Below are 23,938 nucleotides of genomic sequence, written 5' to 3'. Positions count from 1 at the left end.
TTTTAAATTGGAAAAATAAAAACTTCCGGGAAGTCCGGAAACCGCTGAGTAAACCTGAAACTGGCCTGATTTAAGTCGTCAAAGTGATGAAGGAGTTAAAATGTGCTGAAAAAGCGTGAAAATCTCGGCTTGGCGTGTTAACTCAGCTTTCACACCTTTTCCTGAAACTGGATTCCGTCTAAAGAAAAGCGCAGCATGCGGCTCATTTCAAGTCACCAGGCTGACTTTCATTGATGAGCGCCGCGCTCTGCCTCATCCGACTTCCTGTTGCTAGGACACAGTTGGCAGGACGAGCCGTTTTTCAGCTGAAACCATGACAGAAGGCTTTCTCTATCAGACGCTCGTCTGTTTACTGATTTATATTCCAAGTGGGCTTTCGTGCCTCAACTTTCAGGTGACGGCGGAAAAAGCTGCTGCGTAAACGGCGTTGTGTTGGAGGGACTGACCTGCCGCACTTCTTGCAGGGGAATTCCCCCTCCTGACCGGCGAGCACTTGGTTGCCCGCAGAGGGGCTGGAGCGTCGCGGCGTGACGTCATAACGCGGCTTGGCGTTGAGGGGAGATGGATGGATGACCCTGGACAGCGGCTGGTCTCTGGCCACATGCTCCTGGCTCTTCATGATGAAGACCAAACCAGACTGCACACAAACAAGCAGAGGTGTGAAGACTTTTGAGGCAAAACCCTGTAGGGGGCGTGCAGACGAGCGCCCGTTAGCGTGCACCTCTGCACACAACGCATGAGCAGCAATAACCAATGGACTCTTTGTGGAGTCATGCTGACGGACATCCTGGAGCCGATCATAATGGAAGGCGTTTCCTCTGACAGTCCAGAAGGGGGCAGCAAACCGAGCACATGTGTGCCACGTCTGGAGTTCAAAAGGACAAGTGTGAAGAAACCAAGAACGGTTTCCCAACCAGGAGGCTGAACAACAACAACAACACAGCCTCTCATGGCCTGATATTCAGCTTGAAAAGTAAAAAAGGTTAAAAAAAAAGCACACAACAATGTTTCAGTTCTCAACTTCTGAGGCAAACATAAAGAATCAAATGTAAAGTATTAGTAAACGGAGGCAAGATCACTTTGTTGGTTTGCAAATGGGTCACTTAACAATGAAAAACAGATTAAACAGACTAAATGAGGTGGTCGGGGCTTCACAAAAGTAATAAATCTACTTTAGTGGAACAAAGGTGCATCTTTTCACCCATTTGCCTGGTCGTCCTGTGAATCCAGTGTTACAGAGCGGCACCGACACTTGGTTGTTAGGGGCCAACGGAACCCAACGGCTTTGAAAAAAGCGTCTGCATGAATATGAAACAGCAGGACGAAGCAGTCAAGCTGTTTTTATCCCATTTCTGTCGCTACTGAACATTTTTAACCAACGATAAGGACACAAGCAGCTGCAGGGAACACAATGCAAACACTGCAGCCGTGCATGCAGAGCCATACACAGCCATGCAGAGCCATGCAGACCCATGCAGGCCATGCACAGCCATGCAGAGCCATGCAGGCCATGCACAGCCATGCACAGCCATGCAGAGCCATGCAGAGCCATGCAGAGCCATACAGAGCCATGCAGAGCCATGTAGAGCCATGTAGAGCCATGCAGAGCCATGCAGAGCCATGCAGGCCATGCAGAGCCATACACAGCCATGCAGAGCCATGCAGACCCATGCAGGCCATGCACAGCCATGCAGAGCCATGCAGGCCATGCAGAGCCATGCAGGCCATGCACAGCCATGCACAGCCATGCAGAGCCATGCAGAGCCATGCAGAGCCATACAGAGCCATGCAGAGCCATGCAGGCCATGCACAGCCATGCAGAGCCATGCAGGCCATGCAGAGCCATGCAGAGCCATGCAGAGCCATGCAGAGCCATGCAGAGCCATACAGAGCCATGCAGAGCCATCCAGAGTCTTGCAGAGCCATGTAAACGCTTCGGTTTGGACTTCCTAGATGAATCCCTGTTGTGTTTTAAGAGTCATTTTCATCACTTGGTTATTTCTAGTAAGTTCCAGGTCCAGGGCCTGGACAGTGTTCCCTCATTATTCGAAAGAGTTAGGTTCTAAAAATAATAATCCGCATAGTAGGATTACGGCTGTAAAACTCTTCACTACACACTTTTTCAGACAGACGTTTCACAAAGATTTAAATAGATTTGCCAAACTGAGAGTGCATTCAGTACAGGAGACACGGCACAGAGGAAATTGATTGACAACACAACGTACTGCTAAAAAAAAATAAAAAATAAAATTGTATGCAAAACTGCACAGGAAAAAAAAAATCAGCATGACCAGGAAAGGCACACCACAATATAGCAAGGGAACACTGTATTCCAGACGGCAATATGTCAAACTCTTTCTCATCTGTTCTACATCAGGGGTCTGCAACCTGAGGCCCCGGAGCCTCATGCAGCTCCGGCTTCGTCTCTCTAATGTGGCTCTTTGGTTTTGAAAAAAATAAATAAAATAAAAATAATTTGAATAAATAATCGGTAAGGATTAGGGTTCAATTTGGCTAATTACTTTTAGTCAATCAAGTTTTTTCCTTTCTGTTTATACTTTTATCATGTCAGGTAACTGAGCAAAAGGATGGTAAATGTTTGCATCTACTGTCCATTTTCCCATTTTTCATTCAAGTCAACCTGCTGAAGCGGGAGGATCTTCTTTGACACTGGGTGTCTTTTATTTTGAAAGGAATCCTGATAATATTAATAATGACAAAAGTGAAAGAAGCTGTCATACATAGAAAAGTATAACCCCGTTATCATTCAATTACTGTAAATATTTGAAACAGGCATTTTTTTAAACAGAAAACGGCCACAAAAACGTTTATTTATGTAAACATAAAGTGGGATTTTACGTCTCTCGCTGGGTTTTGGTCTTTAAGAAACTGTCCTGAATGGCTCTTCTAGCGTTAAAGATTGCAGATCTTTAATTGGCCTTTACTTGGACAGATATTTTCTTCCTTTATTTCTTAACTCAAAATTTTTTGGCCTCGTTTCACCAGTTTATCTAGGATTTTGTGTAGAATTTTCCGATTATTCCAGGCTGGTTTGGAAAGTTTAACTAACTGAAAATTATAATTATTAAGCTTCCTTCCTTTTTTTTATTTGAATGTATTTTTATTCTGACCATTCAAATGTGAAAAAACACCAGAGAAAAAGAAAAAAAAAAAGAAAAGAAATGGCAGTATTCTAATAACCAGAAAAATCTTTTTGTTCCTCCACGACTCTTGAGGACTCACGTTCTCTGCAGGCTGCAGCGAGTGGGTCACCCCGGTGGGACAGACGTCCAGCTTCCTGTCAGGCGAACCTTCCCACTTCCTGCTGTCCTCCTCCGGCTGCGGCTCCAGTCTGTGAGGGCCCTGCTGACCCACAAGCACAGTTCCTGAGACGCATTTCTCTGGAAGAGAAGGCTCCCTGATTATTTAAACAACAAAATGTGACTTTTTCCTTCTTCCTGGTGATTTTTTTTGTTAAAGTGGAAAGTGACTCTAGCCTTTTGTTTTCTTGAGAAAACATGGATGTTTGGAATATTCGCTGGGTCTGACCTTGAGGTCCAGCTCCTCAGCAGTGGTCCGGCTCTCCGGGGGCTCGGACACGCCGTAAACCAGCGTCCCGCTGCGACCGATCTTCACCTGTTTCTTAAAGGAGTAGTAGAACTCCACGCACTGCGCTACCGTCTTGGTGGTTACCTGCAAACCAGGTGTTCACTTTAACTTTTTGGACAGATAAGATAAACTAAACACCATAAACAGAAATATGACAATAAATGACAATATGCAAAGTTTGAAAAGGGTTTAGGATGAACAATTTATCAAGTCCAGGCCCCTTTTTTCATTAAATCCCAATTAAATTTATACAAAAAGTATTTTTACAAGAAATAAACACTTAAACAGTTAATTCAAAATGTTTTTTAAAAAGTACCTTTTAATGAATCTTGTTGGTTTATTCTGTCTTTTATTCTGAATGTTTCTCTGGATATCTGGAAACATATCTGGAAACATAGCCTATTAAATTATAAAAAAGCTCTGCGTAGAGCTAGAAGCCAGTACTATTCAACCTTAATATCAGAGAATGGAAACAATCCAAGATTTCTTTTTAGCACTATAGCTAAATTAACTCGCAGTCAGAGCTCAGTAGAACCACATGTTCCTGTTTCTCTCAGCTCTGATGATTTTCTTACATTTTTCGATAGTAAAATCTCAAATATTAGACATAAGTTAAATCAAGTTATTCCTACTATCAGCCCAGAACAGGCTGAAGCGGTAGAAATGGAGGCATCCATAGAAACCTCTGTAACATTAGACTGCTTCACTGCTGTGGATCAAGCGGAAATAACATCAATTATTACGTCCTCCAAATCCTCAACGTGTCTGTTAGACCCAATTCCCACTAGACTTTTTAAAGAAACTTTTCCCCTAATTAATGATCCCATATTAACAATGATAAATGCCTCTCTGGAAACGGGTTACGTGCCACAGTCTTTTAAATATGCAGTTGTTAAACCTCTTCTGAAAAAGCCCAGTTTGGATCCTAGCATCTTGGCCAACTATAGACCGATATCAAACCTGCCCTTTATTTCTAAAATCCTAGAAAGAGTTGTAGTTAAGCAGCTTTACTGCCACCTACAGGACAACAGCCACTTTGAAGACTTTCAGTCGGGGTTTAGACCTCACCACAGTACGGAAACTGCACTAGTTAGAGTCTCTAATGACTTGTTATTGGCCTCAGAAAAGGGACTACTTTCTATTCTGGTCCTGTTGGACCTCAGTGCTGCCTTTGACACTATCGACCACGGTATTTTACTCCATAGATTAGAGCAGGACATAGGGATCAGAGGATCTGCTCTCCAGTGGTTTAAATCCTATCTGTCTGATAGGTATCAGTTCGTTAATGTAAATGGCCATTCCTCTCAGTGCACTCGAGTCAACTATGGAGTCCCACAGGGCTCAGTCTTGGGACCGATCCTGTTTACGCTTTATATGTTACCCCTAGGAAACATAATCAGGAAACACAGCATTAATTTTCATTGTTATGCCGACGATACGCAGTTGTATTTGGTAAATGGCGTATACTTATATAGCGCCTTTCTTCCTACAAGGACAAAGCGCTTTACAGTCACAGACCCATTCACCCAGTCACACACACATTCACACACACAGTCACACACTGGTGGTCGCTCCGCTGCCAAACACAGGCGCCCGCCTACCACCAGAGGCAAGGTGGGGTTCAGTGTCTTGCCCAAGGACACTTCGACTCATGGGCGTGCAAGGCGGGAATCGAACCTGCAACCTTACGATCATGGGACGACCGCCCTACCGCTGCACCACGGCCGCCCTGATTTATCCATGAAGCCTGACCAGAATGACCAGATAGAGAAACTGAACGCCTGCATCAGTGACATCAAGACCTGGATGACAATTAATTACCTCCTCTTGAACCCAGAAAAAACTGAGGTCATTATACTTGGTCCTAAAAACCTCAGAGATGCTCTGTCTGCTCAGATAGTCTCCCTGGATGGTATAAGTATAGCCCCCAATTCCACAGTTAGAAACCTTGGGGTTTTACTTGACCAGGATTTATCATTTAAGGCTCATATATCTCAGGCGTGTAGAACTGCCTTTTTTCACCTGCGGAATATTGCTAAGATCAGAAATATACTTTCTAAGAGTGATGCTGAAAAACTCATCCATGCATTTGTTACGTCGAGGCTGGATTACTGTAACTCCTTGTTAGCAGCGTGTCCTAAGAGTTCCTTAAGAAGTCTCCAGCTTGTTCAGAACGCAGCTGCTAGATTGTTAGCTGGAACCAGCAGAAGAGATCACATCACTCCTGTGTTAGTTTCGCTCCATTGGCTCCCAGTTGATTCTAGAATTAAGTTCAAGATCCTCCTGTTAACCTATAAGGCCTTACATGGAATGGCCCCGTCCTATATTAAGGACCTCATAGTCCCTTACCATCCAATGAGAACACTTCGCTCGCAAAATGCAGGACTGCTTGTGGTTCCTAGAATTAGTAAAAGTACGGTTGGAGGTAGAGCGTTTAGCCACCAAGCCCCTGTCTTATGGAATAAACTCCCAGCTCATATAAGAGAGGCCGACTCAGTTTCTACATTCAAAGCTAGACTGAAAACATTCCTCTTTGGACAGGCTTATTGTCAGACTAGTTAGTATTCAGAGATTATTTAACTTAATTTTAGTTTGTTTAAATTAAACTTAATAATAACTATTTCTTTTAAAAGGCTGCTAGAAGTTGAAGCTGGGGTAACTATGGTACACTGGGGTTCTGTCCTCTTTCCTTTTTTACTTCTACCCTTCCTCTCCTCTATTCTTGATCATAATTTATCATTTAGTTCTCCATGCCTCTGTTTGGTGCAGTGCGATTCATGTATTGTCCCTCTTTTCCTCTCCCGTCCTGGGGAGTGGGAGTGCTTCCAGACTCCAGTTGGCTCATCCGTGCTCCAGTTCCTGACCGTTTACCTCGCCTTCGCTCCTGCTCCTACACCTGGCTGTGGATCCTGCCTCTGGCTCATCTCTGGCTCGTCTCTGCTCTGTACCTGACCGAGTACCTCGTCTCTGCTCCTGCTCCTACACCTGGCTGTGGTTCCTGTCTCCGGCTCGACTCGCGCCTTTGACTGTCCCGATAACCACGGCTGGATGAAGCTCGTCTGCTGGACTTTTATATATGTAGTTGTAGATTTAGATAAGTTAATTCTTCTCTAAGATTTCTGGTAAATCGCCTGTCCGTCCTGGGGGAGGATCCCTCCTTCATGTGGGCACCCCTGAGGTTTCTTCGTTTTTTCCGGAATCCGTTTTTTTTGGGAGTTTTTCCTTACCGCGAAGGGGGGTCTAAGGGCAGGGATGCCAGTATAGCTTAGTCAGTTTGTTAGTTCATTTTAGTATTTTTCTATTGAACTCTTTGTATTCGTGATCCTTTTGATTTCATGTTTTACTTCGAAGCCCATCGAGACGACTGTTGTTGTGATTTTGGGCTATACAAATAAAATTGAATTGAATTGAATTGAATTAATAGATTAACATCTGAATCTTTCCTGCAGTTATTCCACATCTGATGTCCTTTTTGTGGAAATATAGGGGAGTTTAGCATTTGTGGCTTTCACAAACGTATTTGAGCCTCTCAGACTATTTATGGTTTGGATTTGGAAATGGTTGAATTCAAGCAATCCAAACAAAAATAACAACAAACTAATCAAACAGCAGAAATCAGAAATTCATCTATACACAGAGAAATCAAACTTAGGATAATTAGTCGTGACATTACAGGACTTGATGACACATGAAATTTTGATCAGTTATTTATCTTAAGAAAATCAATAATTACCAAAATGAATTACAAAAGCAAACAAACTATGATTTTTTTTCTCTCTTTAAAGAATCTTTATTTAAATTTGTTAAGCAGTGAGATAGTCGGCTCTAAAGAAGTTGATCTTATTTTATTAGCAGAAAAAACTTTACTGCAGATGAGAATAAGTTATTAGATATGTCCTGTAGAAACGAATTATTCCAATTTCCCAGAAAATTAGCAATAAAACAAACAAACAACTATGGGATCTACAAAGACAGCCGTGCAGCACCTGCATTTTGCTTCTCTCCACCTATAGAAACTAAAATTTCTATTTGCTGTGGAAGGTCTCCTCCTCTGCCACTCGTACCTGTTTCTGCACCATGAAGAAGTCCTTCTTGTATGTGCCGATGCCTTTGTTGAACTGGCGCCTCTCAGCTGCCGTCCAGCTGTCTGATCCTGCAGAGGCATGAGTGCAGACTTACAGACTCGCGCGTCACGAAAGAGAGAATCCTTTTGTGGCAAAAAAAAAAAAAAAAAAAAAAAAAAAGCAGAAACTTGCCGAGCCTCTCCAACCCATAAAAACTTTTAGTAGATGAGTCCCACCCCCTGTCCTTTAAACCACACGCACTGCATAAACAATGGGTCTCCTGTCTTCTCCCTGGGATTAGGCACATGCTGTAACCCCCCCACCCCACCTTCAAACTGACCCAGACAAGCCTCCAGTCATCCAGGACGCCAGGCTCGCACCACTGCTGCTGCAGCTGCTGCTTTGAGGAACGACTCGGACTTTCTAAACCTCACGCAGAACATGTGAGGCGCCACTTACCCGAGTAATGGTACCTGGACAGGTGATGCGACCTGGGGAAGATTGGATTCTTCAGCAACAGCATGGACAAAGCCGCCTGAAAAGAAGAAAAAAAAAATACAAAGGTCCTGTTTTATTTGACCCTTAAAGCAGCAGCAGCTGCACATAAACAGAATCAAGTCCTTCAAACTGCTCCAGTTCTGCTTTCTACCCTTAAAAAACCGAGCCAAACAATGACTCATGCACATTCTGGTGAGATAATCGCCCGTCTCTCATTCCTTCTCTTCAATACGAATAGAATCGCTCGGCAAAAGTCGGAGTGAGAGTTAACTTGTGCTCTTTGAGAGGAGCCATCCAACTGTGCATGAATTATGCCGTTTGAGCCGGACTGCTGCAGAGAGTGGGCGCTTTGACAGCCCCCACCAAACCGTCTTGTGGTTTCCTAGACGACGCTGGACCAGTCCTGGTCGCCGGGGCCTCAAATCTTCACCAGCAGGACCCTCAAAGCTTCCTAAATGCTGCCGTCTAATTCCTTATGGAGTTTGGATGAAGCTCAAACCAAGGAAAATAAAAACAAAGCTTGCAAACACATGCACATCATTTATGTTGTTTTGAGGTTTCTATGACAAAATTATTGATTAGTAAAATGAAAAAAATCTTGCAACTTTGTGCAATCTTTAAAGACCCACTCCAATGAAAATGGTGTTTTTAACATGTTTTTGGGACATTTTTCTGAGGATGGAGGACATAATTAAAGAAAATTAAGATCAAAACTGCGTTTCTGATTATTTCTTCATTCAAATGGTTGTGAATCAGGAGCAAATAAAAAAACACAGTTTGAAAAAGCTTGCAGCTGCTGCTACAATCAGTGGGCCACAAGCTTCCTGCTGCGCTCCATTCTGATGCATCCACTTCCAGACAACTACATCCCTGCACGTCTCTGTTTTCCTCGTCCAAGCTGCAACTAAACTGTACGGCTAGATGGCAGAAATGTTGCTCGCCATTTTTGTTGAACCGGTAATGTTAGGGCGGGGCTGTCAGCTAGCGGGAGAGAGTGTAAACAAAGCGATGATGGGAAATGAGGGCAGGCTTAATTCCGCTCCAACAGTCCTGCCTACAACTCTGAGGCTAATTTCTTATGAATTCCAGCCGCTCTGCAGAAACTATGTCCTAGAAATCAACCGTTTTTTAGGTTTTGGCCAAAAACGGCATCATCATGATTAAAAGACCGCTGGGAACGCTTTGAGAATGGATCAGAAGATGATCGGAGCGGGACGTTAAAGCTCAGCATGAATGATTGAAGAAAATCTGAAATGCAAAATGTAATCAAAATCCTCATGACAGTGTTTTCATTTTCAGACGTTCTCGTGCTGGTCACTTATTCAGCTTTAATGCAAATTAAATATATATATATATATATATATATATATATATATATATATATATATATATATATATATATATATATATATATATGTATAAATCACACAAGAGACATGAGGTGAACTCAAAATCAAATGTTTTGAATTTGGACTTTAAAACCATCTGTTTACAGTTTGCATCTATACCTAAAAATCTGTCCACATACGCTAGAAGACGCATTACTTTTACACAATAATCTATTTTTACTTTAGAGTAAACTCATGAGAGTTTCTGCTTCTATCTTTGATTTTTATCTATCCTGATGGTCATGATGGTTGCAGCTTCTTTGTTTGTTCTTTGTGTTTGCTGCACTTTTTGCATAATTGTCCTTTTAATACTTTCTGTACATAATCACTAAAACCACTAAAAAATAACTGATTTTGATCGATGCCCATGAAATTCTCATCAGATCCATAAATACTGAGATTTATTAAACGGTTATAAGGTTTTTTTCAGTTTCTTCCATTTAAACAACCCGCTTATTTAGGTTTTTTAGGATAATCCTGTAGCTGTCTGAACCTGTTAAAGCCGACAAAAGTAGGATCCCACTTTAGAAGTCTGTTGGGATGTGGGAGAGTAGCTGAATCCACAGTTATATTCTTTATATAAGCCTCCAAAGTGTTGCAATAACACTCAAAAAAAGTAGCCTAATTCATTGCTATTCATCTTAAAAAATGAAATGAAAAGCTTTGAGCTTTAAAAAAAATCCCAATCAGACTACATTTATGTGTGTGTGTGTGTGTGTATATATATATATATACACACATTTATGATGATATTGTCATAATTAACTAAAGGTGATCTTGTGGCTGATAAAAAAAGCCAGAGGTTTTCCATGCGCTGTGGCCGTGCATGCAGCAGCTTCTCACTGCTGAAAACCTAAACTGTAACTGTTACAGACACAGTCATCTCAGACCCGCCGCAGTTTCAGAACAGAGCGCAGTGAAATTCTGCAGATCAGTCATTTCCGCTCAGAAATCAGCCAGAGATCAACAGAAAAGAAAACAAAAAAACGTTTCTGCACACAAGAAATGACTCAATACTTTTACTGTTTTTCACTACCATACAAACTGTCCATCACACTTTATTTCTTATTAATACCTATCTTATTAATAGCTTTTGTTCACAAGCTGATAATAACAAAGTTTTGATCAATTTACATAATTTATTTTGCTTAAATGCATTCATTTAACCAGAATTTCAACTAAAACATATTGCATTTATCACCCAAAAGTGAAAGAAAAAGAGAAATTCTCAGATATATGTGATTTTTTTCCAAAGGTTTTTATATTATAACTGAAAAACTTTGGCTTTCATAGTAGGGGAAAAAAACCTTTATTATTGTGAATCTACAGTATATCTCCTCCAGACTGGACTACTGCGATGCTCTCCTTGTTGAGATTCCTGGCAGGAGCCTGGAAAAGCTCCAGCACATTTAAAACTGCGCTGCCATGGTCCTGACCACATCACTCCTGTTCTTCAGTCACTTCACTGCCCATCCGTTACAGAATTCATTACAAAACTCTGTCTCCTCACCTACCAATGCATCCATGGAACTGCCCCTGCCTACCTTAGTGAGCTCCCTTCCCCGCACGCCACTTCATGCCTCCTGCGCTCAAACGTCACTCATTGCCTTCACCAACCACGGACCAGGCTGACCACAGTGGGGGACAGAGCCTTTCAGGCTGCTGCTCCTCGACTCTGGAACAACCTCCCCGAATCCCTCAGAGCCCCACAAAGCCTCGACAGCTTTACAAAAGGCTCAAAGACATTCCTTTTTGTCATTCTTATTTGTTAACTGTTTTTATTGCTGTTCTATAATGTAGCACGTTGAGATTTTTTTCAAAATGTAAAGCGCATTTCTTTCTAAATAAAATGTATTATTATTTTTATTATTATCATATAGAAAACTCATTTCTTTATTTGACTAGTTCTGATTAGATTAGCTTTCAGATGTAACCTTTTCATCTTAATTAATGAAATGTGAATTTGTATTTTTTAGATTTTACAAGTCAGAATCTGTCCGTCTATCATCTATATTCCCACATACTCATGAGGGAGGCGTTATGTCTGGTACCACAACAGCTTTTTCTTTCATGCATCTTAATAGCTGCCAAAATCTGCCGGCAGGATAAAAGTTGGGCGGGGCAGAGGCCCAGCAGTGTTTGTCCCACCCTTAAGCTGCCCTTGAGCAAGGCTCAGCTGCTCCAGTGAAGGGGTACAACGGCCCTAGATGATTCTGTAGCAGCTGTACGTTATGAATATGAAACCAGTTGGAAACCGCCCCTAAGATTGCTCCCTGAGAGATACCCCCCCCCACAGGGTAAAAAAAAAAGACAGGTTTCAGCTGTCAATCAGGAGAAGTGTGGATGTAAGGGACTTTTTGTTGTAAACAGACAAAATAAAAGTCCCTTTTCACAGGTCAGACCTGTAGACCAGTGTTTTTCAACCTTTTCTGAGCCACGGCACACTTTAACCTTAAAAAAAATCCCGCGGCACACCAGGATCCAAAAATTTAAAAAAAATCAAAAAAAACGGAGAAGCTCAGTCTGTATTGATCTACAGCCCCTCCACAATCTCACATGCATTTTTGAGATAATTGTGGCAGAAAAAGCTTGAAACTGCAGCTGTTTTTTTCTAAAAGATGCAATAAAAGTTAAGTTAGAAGATGTAAAAACAGTTTGATGTGTGTTCATTGATTTCAAGACGTTTAACAACAGATCTCCTTGAGCGCTGTCACTCTCACAACCCAATGCATCATGGGAGATGTAGTGCATTAAACGGCCGGCGGAGATCGCGTCTCTGAGCTTCCTTGTTTTGTTCACTTGTTCCACGGTCTGACATCGGATTCTGTGGAAAGCTGCACCGATAAAGACGAGCTTTAGCTGGTATTTTTGTTAGAACTGAGCGAGTTTACGAGCTAAATCGGGACAAGGAAGTGAAGACTTTAACCACTTCTGATTGGTCAGACCGATGACATGTGATTAAGCTCCCCAAGAATGATTGGTGGAGACAGTTAAAAGGACGGGACTTTTCCAAAATACAGCCGGAGTTGCAGCTGAATCGCGGTACTGTCATTCTTATCAAAATGTCTTTAATGAAATAAAATAAACGCAAAGAAAAAGTATTTTACGATCTTTTATATTCCTAACTCCTCAGTGTTTTATCAGGGCCTGTTTGGATGAACACAGAGCTGAAATCCTGGAGATGGGAAATGTTTAATTTTTCAGTTAATGAGGGCAATTTCCCACGGCACACTTGACCATCTCCCACGGCACAATAGTGTGCCGCGGCACACTGGTTGAAAAACACTGCTGTAGACTGTAAAAACAAAGACGAACCCAAAAAAAGTTTCTCACCTGGCGAAATGAGGCAAAACCCCTCGCCGTTTTTTCCTGACACGAGCGCCGCCATGTTGAAACCAGTCGACAGTGATTGGTCCGAGTCGCTCCGAGTCATCGTATCTATGGCGATGGTGACAGTAACTGCCATAGATACGATGACTCAGTGCGACTCGGGCCAATCGCTGTCGACTGGTTTCAACATGGCGGCGCCCGGTACACAAAGGTACTTCCTATTTGGGAGCACGAGAAGGGAGGGGTTGAGCTGTCCATTGTTTTTACAGTCAATGGTCAGAACTTTAGAAAAAATTATCTTCTGGATCAGGAAGGTGGGCGTCCAGGGACAAAAGGAAAATCTGAACATGTTGGGAGTCTTTGTGGGAATACCTGCACAATATGGATTGTTCTGTCCAACTCACCATTATGTCCCCTTCACACTGGTGCAGACAATGGTGAGCTAACTCCTGGTTGGTGCCCCCCCCAAACAAAACACTGGAGCAGGCCAGGTGCATGAGGTCTTCCACTGTCGGATAGGATTGGTAGAGTGATGAGATCAGGAAATTTCAGGACTATGCTGGAGATCTCCCAGTTTCTGATAATGGTTCAGTCCAAGTCGGTGTTTTTCAGACCTTTCTGCTTGAAGTCGGGTTTCTCCTCCAAAGCACTCAGTGGAGCCCAAACCAGCTCGGCCCGATGCTGATCCAGCTCGGCGTCGGATCTCAGTCTCAGCTCTGGAATCTCTGCCTGGTACCGAGATCCGATATTGATCCGTCTGGAAGGAACAGCCGTGTTAGGAAAGACACGAAAGGCCTGTTCTGCTTTGATCCTCTTCAGAGCAGAAACTCAGAGACCGTTCGATACGACTGATGCTGCCGCATTTCACAGTCGCCGAGTCAAAAGTGTGGCGCCATTTAACAGCGTCCACTCAATAAATGGCTGAACTGTAAATAAAGAATACACTTTCAATTGCAGTCAGGTGGAAAAAAGGCGTTAATGTCCATTTTCCTCTCAGAGATTAAAGACCATCTCCAATGAAAACGATGTTTTGATGTTTATAACATGTTCTTGTGGCATTTTTCTCATGTTGGAGGATATATATTAAAAATTTAAGCTCAAAATTGCATTTCTGAGTATTTCTTTATTCAAATCTTTGTGAATCAGGATGAAAAAAATGCTGTTTGAAAATTTTTATTTTTTGTGAGGTAGAAAATATGCTGGGTGGGTCACAAGCTCCCTGATCTGCTTAAATCAGAGCTCTCAGTTATGGATGACGGGAAGGGGGGGCGGGGTTGCTCCATGACACCCACAACTCAGAGGTAAATTTATAATGAATTCCTGCCACTCTGCAGAAACTATTTCCTAGAAAACATCAGGGTTTTAGAGCATAATCGTCATTAAAAGACCACTGGGAACGCTTTGGAATTGGTCAGAAGATGATCAGAGTGGGACTTTAAGGGGTAAACTTCAACCAAGAAACCAAGAAAATGCAAGGATCCCTCCCTCCTCTTCCCATCCGTCTTTGCAGCTCAGTTTCTGGGATTTCTGGCAGCTTTTCTGCAGAAAGGTGGGCTGCTTCTGCAACCGAACTGAGAGCAGAATTTATGGGAAGGCTCTCTGGCGGGTGGGCAGCTGGCCTCCGTAAACCAACACCCCTCTCTCCCACTCCTGCAGGTCTCTGCGGTGATGCAACTCCAAACACACACCCAGCGCCGCTCAACACGCCAAACACATCCAGCTGTCAGAGAGTGTTTACATGCAAGGCTCGTTTTTGAGCATTGTTCCTAACTTTACGGATGTTTTCTGAGCTAAATTATAAGAAGTCACCTTTCAAACATTGAGTTACTTCATTACTTCCATCCACACTTTTATTCTAAATCCCACTCCCATCATCTTTTGATTTATTTTCAAAGCATTCCCAATGGTCTTTTAATTAATCTAGGACATAATTTCTGCAGAGCAGCAGTAAATCATGAAATTTGTCTTTGAATTGTGGGCAAGGAGCAACCCCATCCCCCTTTCCCCTCCCCGTTGCAGAAAGTTTAGAGCAGGGAGCTGCTGGTCTGCCCATCGTAACAAATATGGTCCTTTTCCACAATTTGGACAAAGAAATACTCAGAAAAGCTCAATTTACTTTATATAGGTCCTCCATTATTAGAAAAATGCTACAAGAACACCATTTTTATAAGAGTGGTTCTTTGAATCAGTTCTTTTTCAAACAGATACAAAAGCCAAGTCAACAAATACTCTTTTGGCAGCAGGTTTGCTCTATAATGAGCCAAGTATGGTCTTTTTAATATCTAATTATCCCAAATTTTAAACATCTCTGTACGGATGTATAACTGCTGACTGTATTGTTTTGTGCATTAACCTTTGCTTTGATTGCAAATCAAATCAAGTATGTGAAGGTGGGCCGCCGCTCGGCAAACATCATTCAATGTGAGGTCTTCACCCGTGTGCTCAAATCTTTAGTTTGCCACTTTAGACCGTAAACTCAGAGAAAAATGCCCTTGCAGATCAGGCTCCTCCTCCAAGCCTCTGCTGAGGACCCCAAGCAAGCTGTAGCTTCTCACACATCCTGAATACCTATCATGACGGGCATGTGACTGAAGCAGCAGCCAGACCCGTGACCTCCACAACATGTGCTCCGAGTGGGATCTAACCAAAATAAAGGAGGGTCTAACCCACATTTTAGAGAACCCGTGGAGCTGTACAGCAGATTCAGGCTTTAGACTCTTGCAGATCTGGTTTGAACTGCATGTTTTTGAGGCCATCGCAGCCGTTTGATTTTGATAGCTGACCCTGTTATGAGGCTGCAGATTAATCAGATAGCTGACTTAGTACACTGGAGTCTTCCTGTGACACTAAGGAAAGCACTCAAGAAAAACCTATGTGTCAGACATTATTGCAGGGTTTAACAAAAAATACTAAAGGTGATAAAAACTGGCATCAAAACGGTTTTCCACTTCAGTGCATAGATTTAAAAATCCATGAGGGTTATACTGAGGCTTTAACGTTTACAAAAGCTGTCCTTTAATCAAACATTTGATCTCAAAACATTTCATAAAAGGGACTGTTGGGCTTATTTGTTCCCTTTTTGCCTGAAACGAGAGAAGTCACAACCAAGACGACAACTACTAGGGAGCTGACAAACGGCCTGAGAAGCAGCTCCACAGGAAACCCGAGTCAGGTGACTTTCGAACACCTGCGTCAAGCATCTACCGCTCCTCCAACATGCCTTACTTATTAACCGAATGAGACCTCCTGTCTTCTACTTTTCCAATAAAACTCCTGAAAATTAAAACTGTAAAAGCTTTTTTTTTTTTTTTTTAGCCTCCTTTCTATTGTTCTTCTGAAACAGTGAAAACCACTAAATCCCCATTTAATTTGTTTTTAAAGGACGCCATCTGAGCATGGGGATTGCTGCTGTTACTATGGTAATCAAGCGGCACATTTTCAGCGAGAAAACATGTAAAGCAGCGATGGTGACATTCTGTTTCGACATCAGGTTGCGTGTTTGATTCCAAGCCCCAAATGCAAGTTGTGACTCAAAAGACAAAGATGTACAGCGGCACCAAAAAACAAAGTTCTAGATGTAAAGAACTGGGTTTACTTTGGGTCTCTGAATGTAAATGAGGACTGGACTAGTAATAGCTATGGGATTTTGGCTTCTTGGAGCCAGCAGCCACTTCCTGTTTGGAAGGCCAGGTGGGAGGGGGTCACTCAGTCCAGTTCTCATATACAGTCAACTGCCGCAGCAGAGCTTACAGCAGTGTCTTGGATAATTGGTTAATTAGTTAATGTTAAAATGACCGGAGTGATGGAGGAACTTACGGCTCGATGCTGACAGGCGTGGCCTCGCTCATAGCAGACAGCACCGGCGGTGTGATGTCACAGCTGCCTATAAATCATAGCACCAAAGGCACAGATGTAAAGATACGACAAGTGATCACAACTGCTGACACCTCTTTCTGTTTTACTCACTGGTACGCAGCAAACTGCGTGTGGCGGACTTCGGGGTTGCAGGCGGCGGCAGGCCGCCGCTGCTTGCTGCCACGGATGACAGGAACGTGGAAAAGTAGAGGCCCGAGCCTTCGCGGACAGGGCTAAGGATCGGCGGCGGCGTGTAGGGCGGCATCGTGACTGGGTTATCGGTGAGGCGGACCGGAGAGCGCAGGTGACTTTGGTACGAGGTGATGCTGGAATAGACGGGCGGAGCGATGAGTTTGGGCGGCGGGATGAAGAGCGGGTCGGGCCGGGGCCGCCGCTTTGACTTTTTGCCGTCGTCGTCCTTTTCTCCCTCCAAACCGTCATTCTGGGACACAAAAGCATTGAAATAAAACTTCTGTTTTCCCTTTTTCCAAACCGTGTGGAACAAAACTAAATGCTTGGACACAGAAGTTTGATCTAGAGCAGGACAGAACCCAAACACTCATCTGTATGGAACATAATGTACACTTTCGACGCTCCAAATCCTAGTAATCTGACTGATCTGGGACAGGGCAACCAGTTCAACTATCCCCCCACATATGACGGAGGCAAAGGCAGAAAAGTGAGCACAACTGAAATGGGGGTAGGGAGGATGAGGATGGTGGGGGGAAGGGAGAGTGGTGGGCGTTGAGGATTTACAGCTCCAGTGAAACCAGAGGAGATGACGGGGTATTGGCCCATCACGCTTGTTTTTTTAAATCAATGGTGGATGATTTTGACAAATATTGTTCCATAAAATGTTCAATAAAAGTGAAACTTTAGGAGGAAAGAAAGTTAACGTGTTCCCACCGGCTCTGAGCCTTCAGATAAGGAATTCCTGAGGGAGCGTCTCCGAGTGACGATCACAGACGGCTTGTGATCCCGCCGGCCCAGCTCCTGTGGATTGGCAGGCCCGTGGGTCCAGCTGGGAGCCAGAGCTGCCTCGTCGTGTCCAGGAGATGACGGTTCCTGCTTCAGGACCGGAACAGAAACGGGGATGACGAGCGGCAGAAGGTTGTCGTCTCGTGGGCACTTTGTGTTCATGCCCTCCGTGTTGGTGGGACTCCACGGTCTGTGGGATTCCTTCAAAAACACAAGAAGCAGAACTTCAGCCAGGCTCAGTGGGGCGACACCGCTTTCCCTTTTGACATCACAAAGAATAAAGGTCAGGGGAAAAACACCGCACAGGAGTTACAGGGAACAGCCAGAGGTTTCCGCATTGAAGCATATTTGAAATCCAAAGCCGCCGGAGCCAGGCCAGTATACCGAGTTTCCACTAGGTGGCAACAAAAGCAAATCAAGGCTCATTTATTCATAAGGAAATTATCCAATTTTTTACACTAAAAAACAAGCAATCTCTGTTGATAAATTATTTTGAATTAAAATGACACAACGCTAAAAAAAAAGCTGGTTTCAAACGAGCCAAAAAGAATAAAAACCGGTAAGTAACATGACTACACGAAACCGAGAAAATAACAAATACAAACAAGACTTGAAGATTGAAGCTGGAGGCAACTTTTAAAACAAGCTGGTTTGATTATTTCAATGTAAAAAATTTTTTTTATAATTTTTTACAACCAATTATTTATTTATTTTGTAAAGAGGCTCACATTTTGTATTTCTAAGTATTTAGTAACTGTTTTAAGAAAACCCCCCAACATGTTATCGTAATCTATATTGTGTGTTCACCTTTTACTATTAGATATCTGCTGTGCTGTGCTGGTTTGTGTTGTGTTCTTTTCTTGAAAAGTTAATAAAGTATAATTACAAAAAAACAAAACCTTTTTGGGGCTAAAATGTGACGTAAAAATCAACAAATACAAAGCCAAGATACTAGTTTAGAATGGGCCACATACAAACTAACTGCTACCAATGTGGTGGAAACAAAAAAGACGCAAAAGTTCCTCATAAAATAAAGGCACATCAGTCCACAAATGTATATTTTTCTTTTTTTCTATGTATTAAACTCTAAAGACCAAAACATATAAGGAGCATTTGATATAAATGGAAAGTTATGCACAAGAAATAAAAGCATCGTCTGCACCAACTGGATGATTGCAGGGAGTACCTTATCACACAGCTAACAAAGTGCCTTAAACTCAACATTAAAGACCAACTCTAAACTTGTCGTTCTCTAGGACATAGTTTCTGCAGAGCGGCACGGAGCAACAACCCCGCCCCTTTCCCCTTCATCTCTTCACATTAACTTGGTGCTCTCTACTTACGCGCTCTGCTGATAGCTTACAGCCCCCAACCCCACAACAAAACTGGCGAGCAATATTGTCACTGTCCAGCCGTGCGGTTCAGCTCGGACGAGGAAAACAACGACGCGTACGTGGATCAGTTTGTCTTCAAGTGGATGCATCAGGATGGAGCACAACAGAAAAAAGTTATTTTTCAAACGGCATTGTCCCCTCCTGTTCACAACGATTTGAATAAAGAAATACACAGAAATGAGATTTTAGCTTAATTTCCTGTAAATATGTCTTCCATCAACAGAATAAATGCCACAAGCAGATGTTAAAAATACAAAAGCATGATGTTCATCAAAGGGGGTCTTTAACTTAGACTGGTGCTGGTCTCACTGGGATAAAGCAACCTAAACCAGCAGAAAAAGAGCCTGAAAAGCCCAAATATCTCATCCCAGAGTAGAAAAGCTATTTTGTCCAAACAGATGATCTTTGCATCTTTTACTGAGGGGATAAGCCCCACCCCATCTGCATTCTTTTCATTTTTCCTTTAAGGAAATGTGACGCGCGGCGGCGCAGCGATCGGCCCCCGGATGGACCGCGCTTCTGAAGCCCCAGCGTGGCGAGGCAGGCGCTGATGGGCGGAGAGACACGCGGCGCTGTGGCTGGATAACCGCTGGTGGAAAACTCCAGCCGTTACACCGCTGGTGGAGAGATATTCTGCTGAGCGCTGCAAGGCAACCCAGCGCCCCCCCCCCCCCCCCCTCTCTCTCTCTGTACAGAGGCACGGGGGAGGGAGGGCGAGCATGCCCCCCCCCCCACACACACACACACCCACCCCCACCCGTCATGTAACCACACAGCCTGTACGATCTGCTTCTTCAATTCAGGGCACTAAACGCTGCTTAGCAACAGAACTTGATGCAGAATCTCACAGAGGGATTTGGAGGGGTGCGGAAAGGGTTAATCCATCACGTTTTGTTTTTTTCACTCCGTAAAGAATATGTTCCCCCCCCCATGGCAACAACTTCAGTGTAAACTCTTGCTTTAGCTCCAGATTTTCTCCTCCAGGCTGATCTGAGCAGCCAAGTTTGTTGTGTACACTTCACTGGTTGCTGATTACACACACAGCCTCTTCCAGAAACACGTTAATCACAAACAACACAATCTTTGGCACACTTTTTTTTTCTCTCTCTCTCTCTGGCAGTCACTTTAAGCCATTTGTTCCATTTTTTGTTCCTGAGCTGGGAGTTGAAATCTCAGCTCAATTATCCCCCAGGATAGTGTAGGAAAAACGGGCTTCTCTGCTGTTGTCAAAATTTCACAATTCTGGTTTTTAAAACTCGCCGCTTCGAGGTTTGAGTTGCAGCAGCACAGAGTTTCAGAACGTCCCGTACTTTTTTCTGAACGTTAATGTCTGTGGTTCTCCTGTTTGATGGAAAACAGCTGAGGAACAGGCAGGACATACGAGTTTCTTTACCTTCTCGAGTGAGGGAGGCTTCCTGTCCAGCGCCTCCTGGGCCAGCATCTCCAGGTTGACCTCCTGAGACATGCGGCGCTTCCTGCGCGTGCTCTGGATGACTCCCGTGGGTGCAGCCTGCAGGGCCCCGTTTTCGGACTTGATCTGCTCAGAGGAGACCGGGAGAAAAGGGTTGTCGGACGGCTCCCCCCCTTCCTTGGACAGTCGCCGGGATCTGCGGGGCTGCGATTGGGACTGGAGCTGCGTCTGAGGGTGTGAGGGCAGGTCGGGCTGCAGGGGGTGCTGTGGCGGGTGGGAGGGCTGCTGGGGTTCCGGGGTGATGTCCTGGATGATGGGCTCCTGTGCCTTTGGTGCAGCGGGAGCGGAGGACTCTTGGGAGTGAACCACAACAGGCTGCAGTTCAGGGGGCGCATTTTGTGCACCAGAGTAAAAGTCAAGCACATGGGGGTTTTGTTGTTGCAACTGCTGATGCTGCATTTGCTGCTGAATCTGGAGCTGTTGCCGCTGCTGGATCTTTTGTTGCTGCTGCTCGTGCTGTAATTGTTGCTGCTGCAGCTGCTGCTGCATGATTTGTTGTTGTTGCATTTGTTGGTGGTGCTGAATTTGCTGCTGGATTACGTGATGCTGCTGCTGCCGCTGCATCTGCTTTTGCTTCTGCAGCTGCTCCAAGCGATGCGAGGGCACGGCGTTCTGGCCCGAGTAGTTCGGCGGGTTGGGAAGAGCGGCCCGGGTCCCCTGAAAGGTCTGATAGTACGGCGGTAGGTGCTGCTTGGGCTGACCGAAGGCCAGCTGGAAAGGCTGCAGAACGCTGCTCCCTCCGGGGTGGGGCGGACCCTGCTGCTGGGTGTTGAGCACTCCCGGTTTCAGCGTCTCCTGAAAAGCCTGCTGCTCCCACTCCATACCCCGAGGCTTGGCCGCATCTCGGTACACATCTGCTGCAGGCTTCTCTGACGCTCGGTTCGATGCCGGTAAGCCAGAAGTCTCGTGCATCGATTTGACAAAAGCATTTTGAGTTCTTGCTTCTGTTACGTTCAGTCCTCCCAGATAGTTTGCGAAGCTTTGCCCCCAGTTGGGCATGCTGGCCCAAGTGGTGGCCCTCTGCTGCTGGGACAGGGAGGGCTGCTGCTGACTGGGCTCCTGGTGGGCCCATTTCATGGGTACAGTCTGCTGATAGTGGCCCCTGCTCTGGTCGCCCTTATCCGGGCTGAAGATGACAGAGTTGAGGAACACGTGAGGACCCTCTGGATTGGAGGTCACAGTGCTCGCCGCCTCGCTCTGTCCGGGATCCGAGGAGGTGCCGCTCGGGACATAAAAGACTCCGTCGGGATGCTGAGACGTCTCCTTCATGGCTACGGTTTGATCGCTGAAAAACGTGATGCGCTTGCCTGTTCTTTTACCGTTGGGTTTCTGCTGGGCCGGCACACTCATGGTGAGCATGAACAGGCCGAAGTGGAGCGATCCGAGCGCCTGTGTCGTCTTCGGACTCCGACAAGCCAGATTAAAACGAAAACAGAAGTCCGAGTCTGCGTGAACCGAGGCCGCTCGTTCGAGACAAAATCCCCCTGAAGCTCTCTGGGACCCACTGGGCGGGGTCTGAAGGTGGGCTTTTCTCATTCATGGGCAACAACCTGCAAAGACATGAGATGAAAGTCAAACATTGAGCAATCAGACCCAAAGGAGTCCCAACAGGGGGGCTTATTTGCATCCCTGCCTGAGCCGTGTCAAAACCTGCCGTTTGTTTTTGCAACAATAGACCCCCACTGAAAGGTATCAGGTGTGAGAACAGTGCAGTTGGGGGGGGGGGTTCGCCACATGACACACGGATTATGTCCACACAGAGCATGAGCGGGTCTGCATGTATATAGAAAAGTCACAATCGTGTTGAAAACGGTTGTTACGGCGACAAACATACAGGCTCACCAGCAACTTTATCGTCCTCATCACCCCCCCCCCCCACACACACACACATAGAGCTCACATGAGCTGCAGCAGAGAGGAAGCTTTTGCTTCCAGCACAGCGACCCACTCACGCTGCCAGCAGAAAGTGATAGAAACCGCTCTCCTTACAACCATGTGACTCATCAGAACTGAGAGCAACGATGAAGAAGGGAGAAGAAAAAAGAAAAAAGAGAGAAGCATGCGCCCTTTGAACCACGGCTGCAGTCTCAAAAAGGAAGGGCAACTGAAAGTGAGCAAACATGAGTCACGGTGCACCGATCTGTGCAAAGGGGGGGCAAGTTGGCAGGGGGAGAAGTCCCGGCAAGCCTCAAAGGCCTCGGAAGCTGTGGAGCAAATTATAAAAAAGCAAAAGATGCTCAGGTTCAGGGTTTGTGCAGAAGCACCAGAGGGAGCATCCAGGCTCCTGTGGGGATCAAAGCAACAAGGTCCTTGGACCTGCTGGACTCAAGTGGCAGACATTGATTCACTTGACAACATTGTTGGATACATGAAAACACGGAAAAGCATCTCAGCTGGTGCAGGAAGTGACCCGTAATTGTGTCACCCTTTTACTCTGGTGGCATGGAGAAACGCGCTTCTTAAAATAGCGGCTGCAGCTGTTCAGCTCCTGCACGCGCAGAGCAGCCGGGAATGACCGCTGTGTGCGTCGTCACGTGACGCTCCTCACAGAAATCATCTTCCTTCCAACGTTGTTTTCTGCAGAGCTCGTTTTTTGGTGCAGATGTTGCGGTTCTTAAGGCGAGCTGCGGGGAGACGGCGGCGCGTCCAGGTGCGGCCTCGCACAAACCTGCACGTTAAATTGGCTTAAATGTCAAGCTCCGTTGGTCGGCCTCGTCATCGCCGGTGCAGCTTTGGAAAGCGGCGCGTGCAAGCAGCCGCCGCGGCCTGCAGAAATGAAGCATCCACGGGGATGCACTCAAGATGCCCCCGTCCCTCCCCTCAGCATCACTTTCCAGTCAGATCAGCGCGATTTACGAGAAGCCCTTTGTTGCAGAAAACGGATTATCCGACCGCTCACTAATGCCGCTGCACCGAACCGGAGCCGCCTGCCTGTGTCGGGGCTCAGGGGCGCAGCCGGGAGCCTCGGTCCTGTCCGTGCAGTTCTGCTGCAAACCCGCCGTAATGACACATGAACGCACCGCAAGAGCGGAGGTAAACAAAACTTTGTCAGCGAGCTGCGCAGGAAAACAAGCTGACGCAGCCGTACACGGCCACGGCGGACACTTACTGTCACGAAGGCTTCCGCGGACGGCGGCTCAGTTTCGAGGGATCGCACACTTTCTCCGGGTGTGCGGCCAGCGGCGGCGGCGGCGGCAGGCCAGTGAGAATGACTGCACACATCCCCGAGGTTGACTCATGCTACGCTGCTGACCTCACGCTCCGGTCTCTCCCCCCTCCTCCTTCAGGGAAGTCAAGAAGCAGGAGGGGTCGGTGCGTAAACACGGTCCCGTCCGAGGGAAAAAAAAAAAA

The 23,938-nt window shown here is 45.2% G+C and overlaps 1 protein-coding gene and 1 long non-coding RNA gene across 6 annotated transcripts in view; one reads left to right on the top strand and one right to left on the bottom strand.

The window, feature by feature from the left end:
• The window catches only part of mideasb (mitotic deacetylase associated SANT domain protein b), a 29,096-nt gene that overhangs the window by 2,938 nt on the left and 2,220 nt on the right, over window positions 1-23,938 (bottom strand). For 2 of the 5 annotated variants that reach the window (XM_078941094.1, XM_078941093.1), the window contains exons 2-12: window positions 20,510-22,137; window positions 17,651-17,923; window positions 16,856-17,186; window positions 16,706-16,772; window positions 13,504-13,646; window positions 13,294-13,397; window positions 8,133-8,208; window positions 7,674-7,762; window positions 3,550-3,693; window positions 3,244-3,366; window positions 447-637 (exon numbers count right to left, since the gene is read on the bottom strand). In XM_078941094.1, coding sequence (XP_078797220.1) covers window positions 447-637; window positions 3,244-3,366; window positions 3,550-3,693; window positions 7,674-7,762; window positions 8,133-8,208; window positions 13,294-13,397; window positions 13,504-13,646; window positions 16,706-16,772; window positions 16,856-17,186; window positions 17,651-17,923; window positions 20,510-22,123 — 3,155 coding nt within the window. In that variant the 5' untranslated portion in view covers window positions 22,124-22,137. Of the gene's footprint in view, window positions 1-446; window positions 638-3,243; window positions 3,367-3,549; window positions 3,694-7,673; window positions 7,763-8,132; window positions 8,209-13,293; window positions 13,398-13,503; window positions 13,647-16,705; window positions 16,773-16,855; window positions 17,187-17,650; window positions 17,924-20,509; window positions 22,138-23,696; window positions 23,838-23,938 lie in introns of those variants that run through there. The other 3 variants (XM_078941092.1, XM_011490159.4, XM_011490160.4) reach the window with 3 other exon arrangements.
• Window positions 6,056-6,462, top strand: LOC144989103 (uncharacterized). Its single transcript, XR_013653251.1, has 2 exons — window positions 6,056-6,166; window positions 6,243-6,462. It is a non-coding gene; the product is annotated as an uncharacterized LOC144989103 (long non-coding RNA).

The sequence above is a fragment of the Oryzias latipes genome, chromosome 22 (assembly GCF_053564925.1).
Source record: "Oryzias latipes strain Hd-rR chromosome 22, Olatipes_Hd-rR_3.1".
NCBI classification, from domain to species: domain Eukaryota; kingdom Metazoa; phylum Chordata; class Actinopteri; order Beloniformes; family Adrianichthyidae; genus Oryzias; species Oryzias latipes.
The sequence above is the reverse complement of the archived record's forward strand: the minus strand, read 5'-3'. Positions and strand labels throughout refer to the sequence as shown.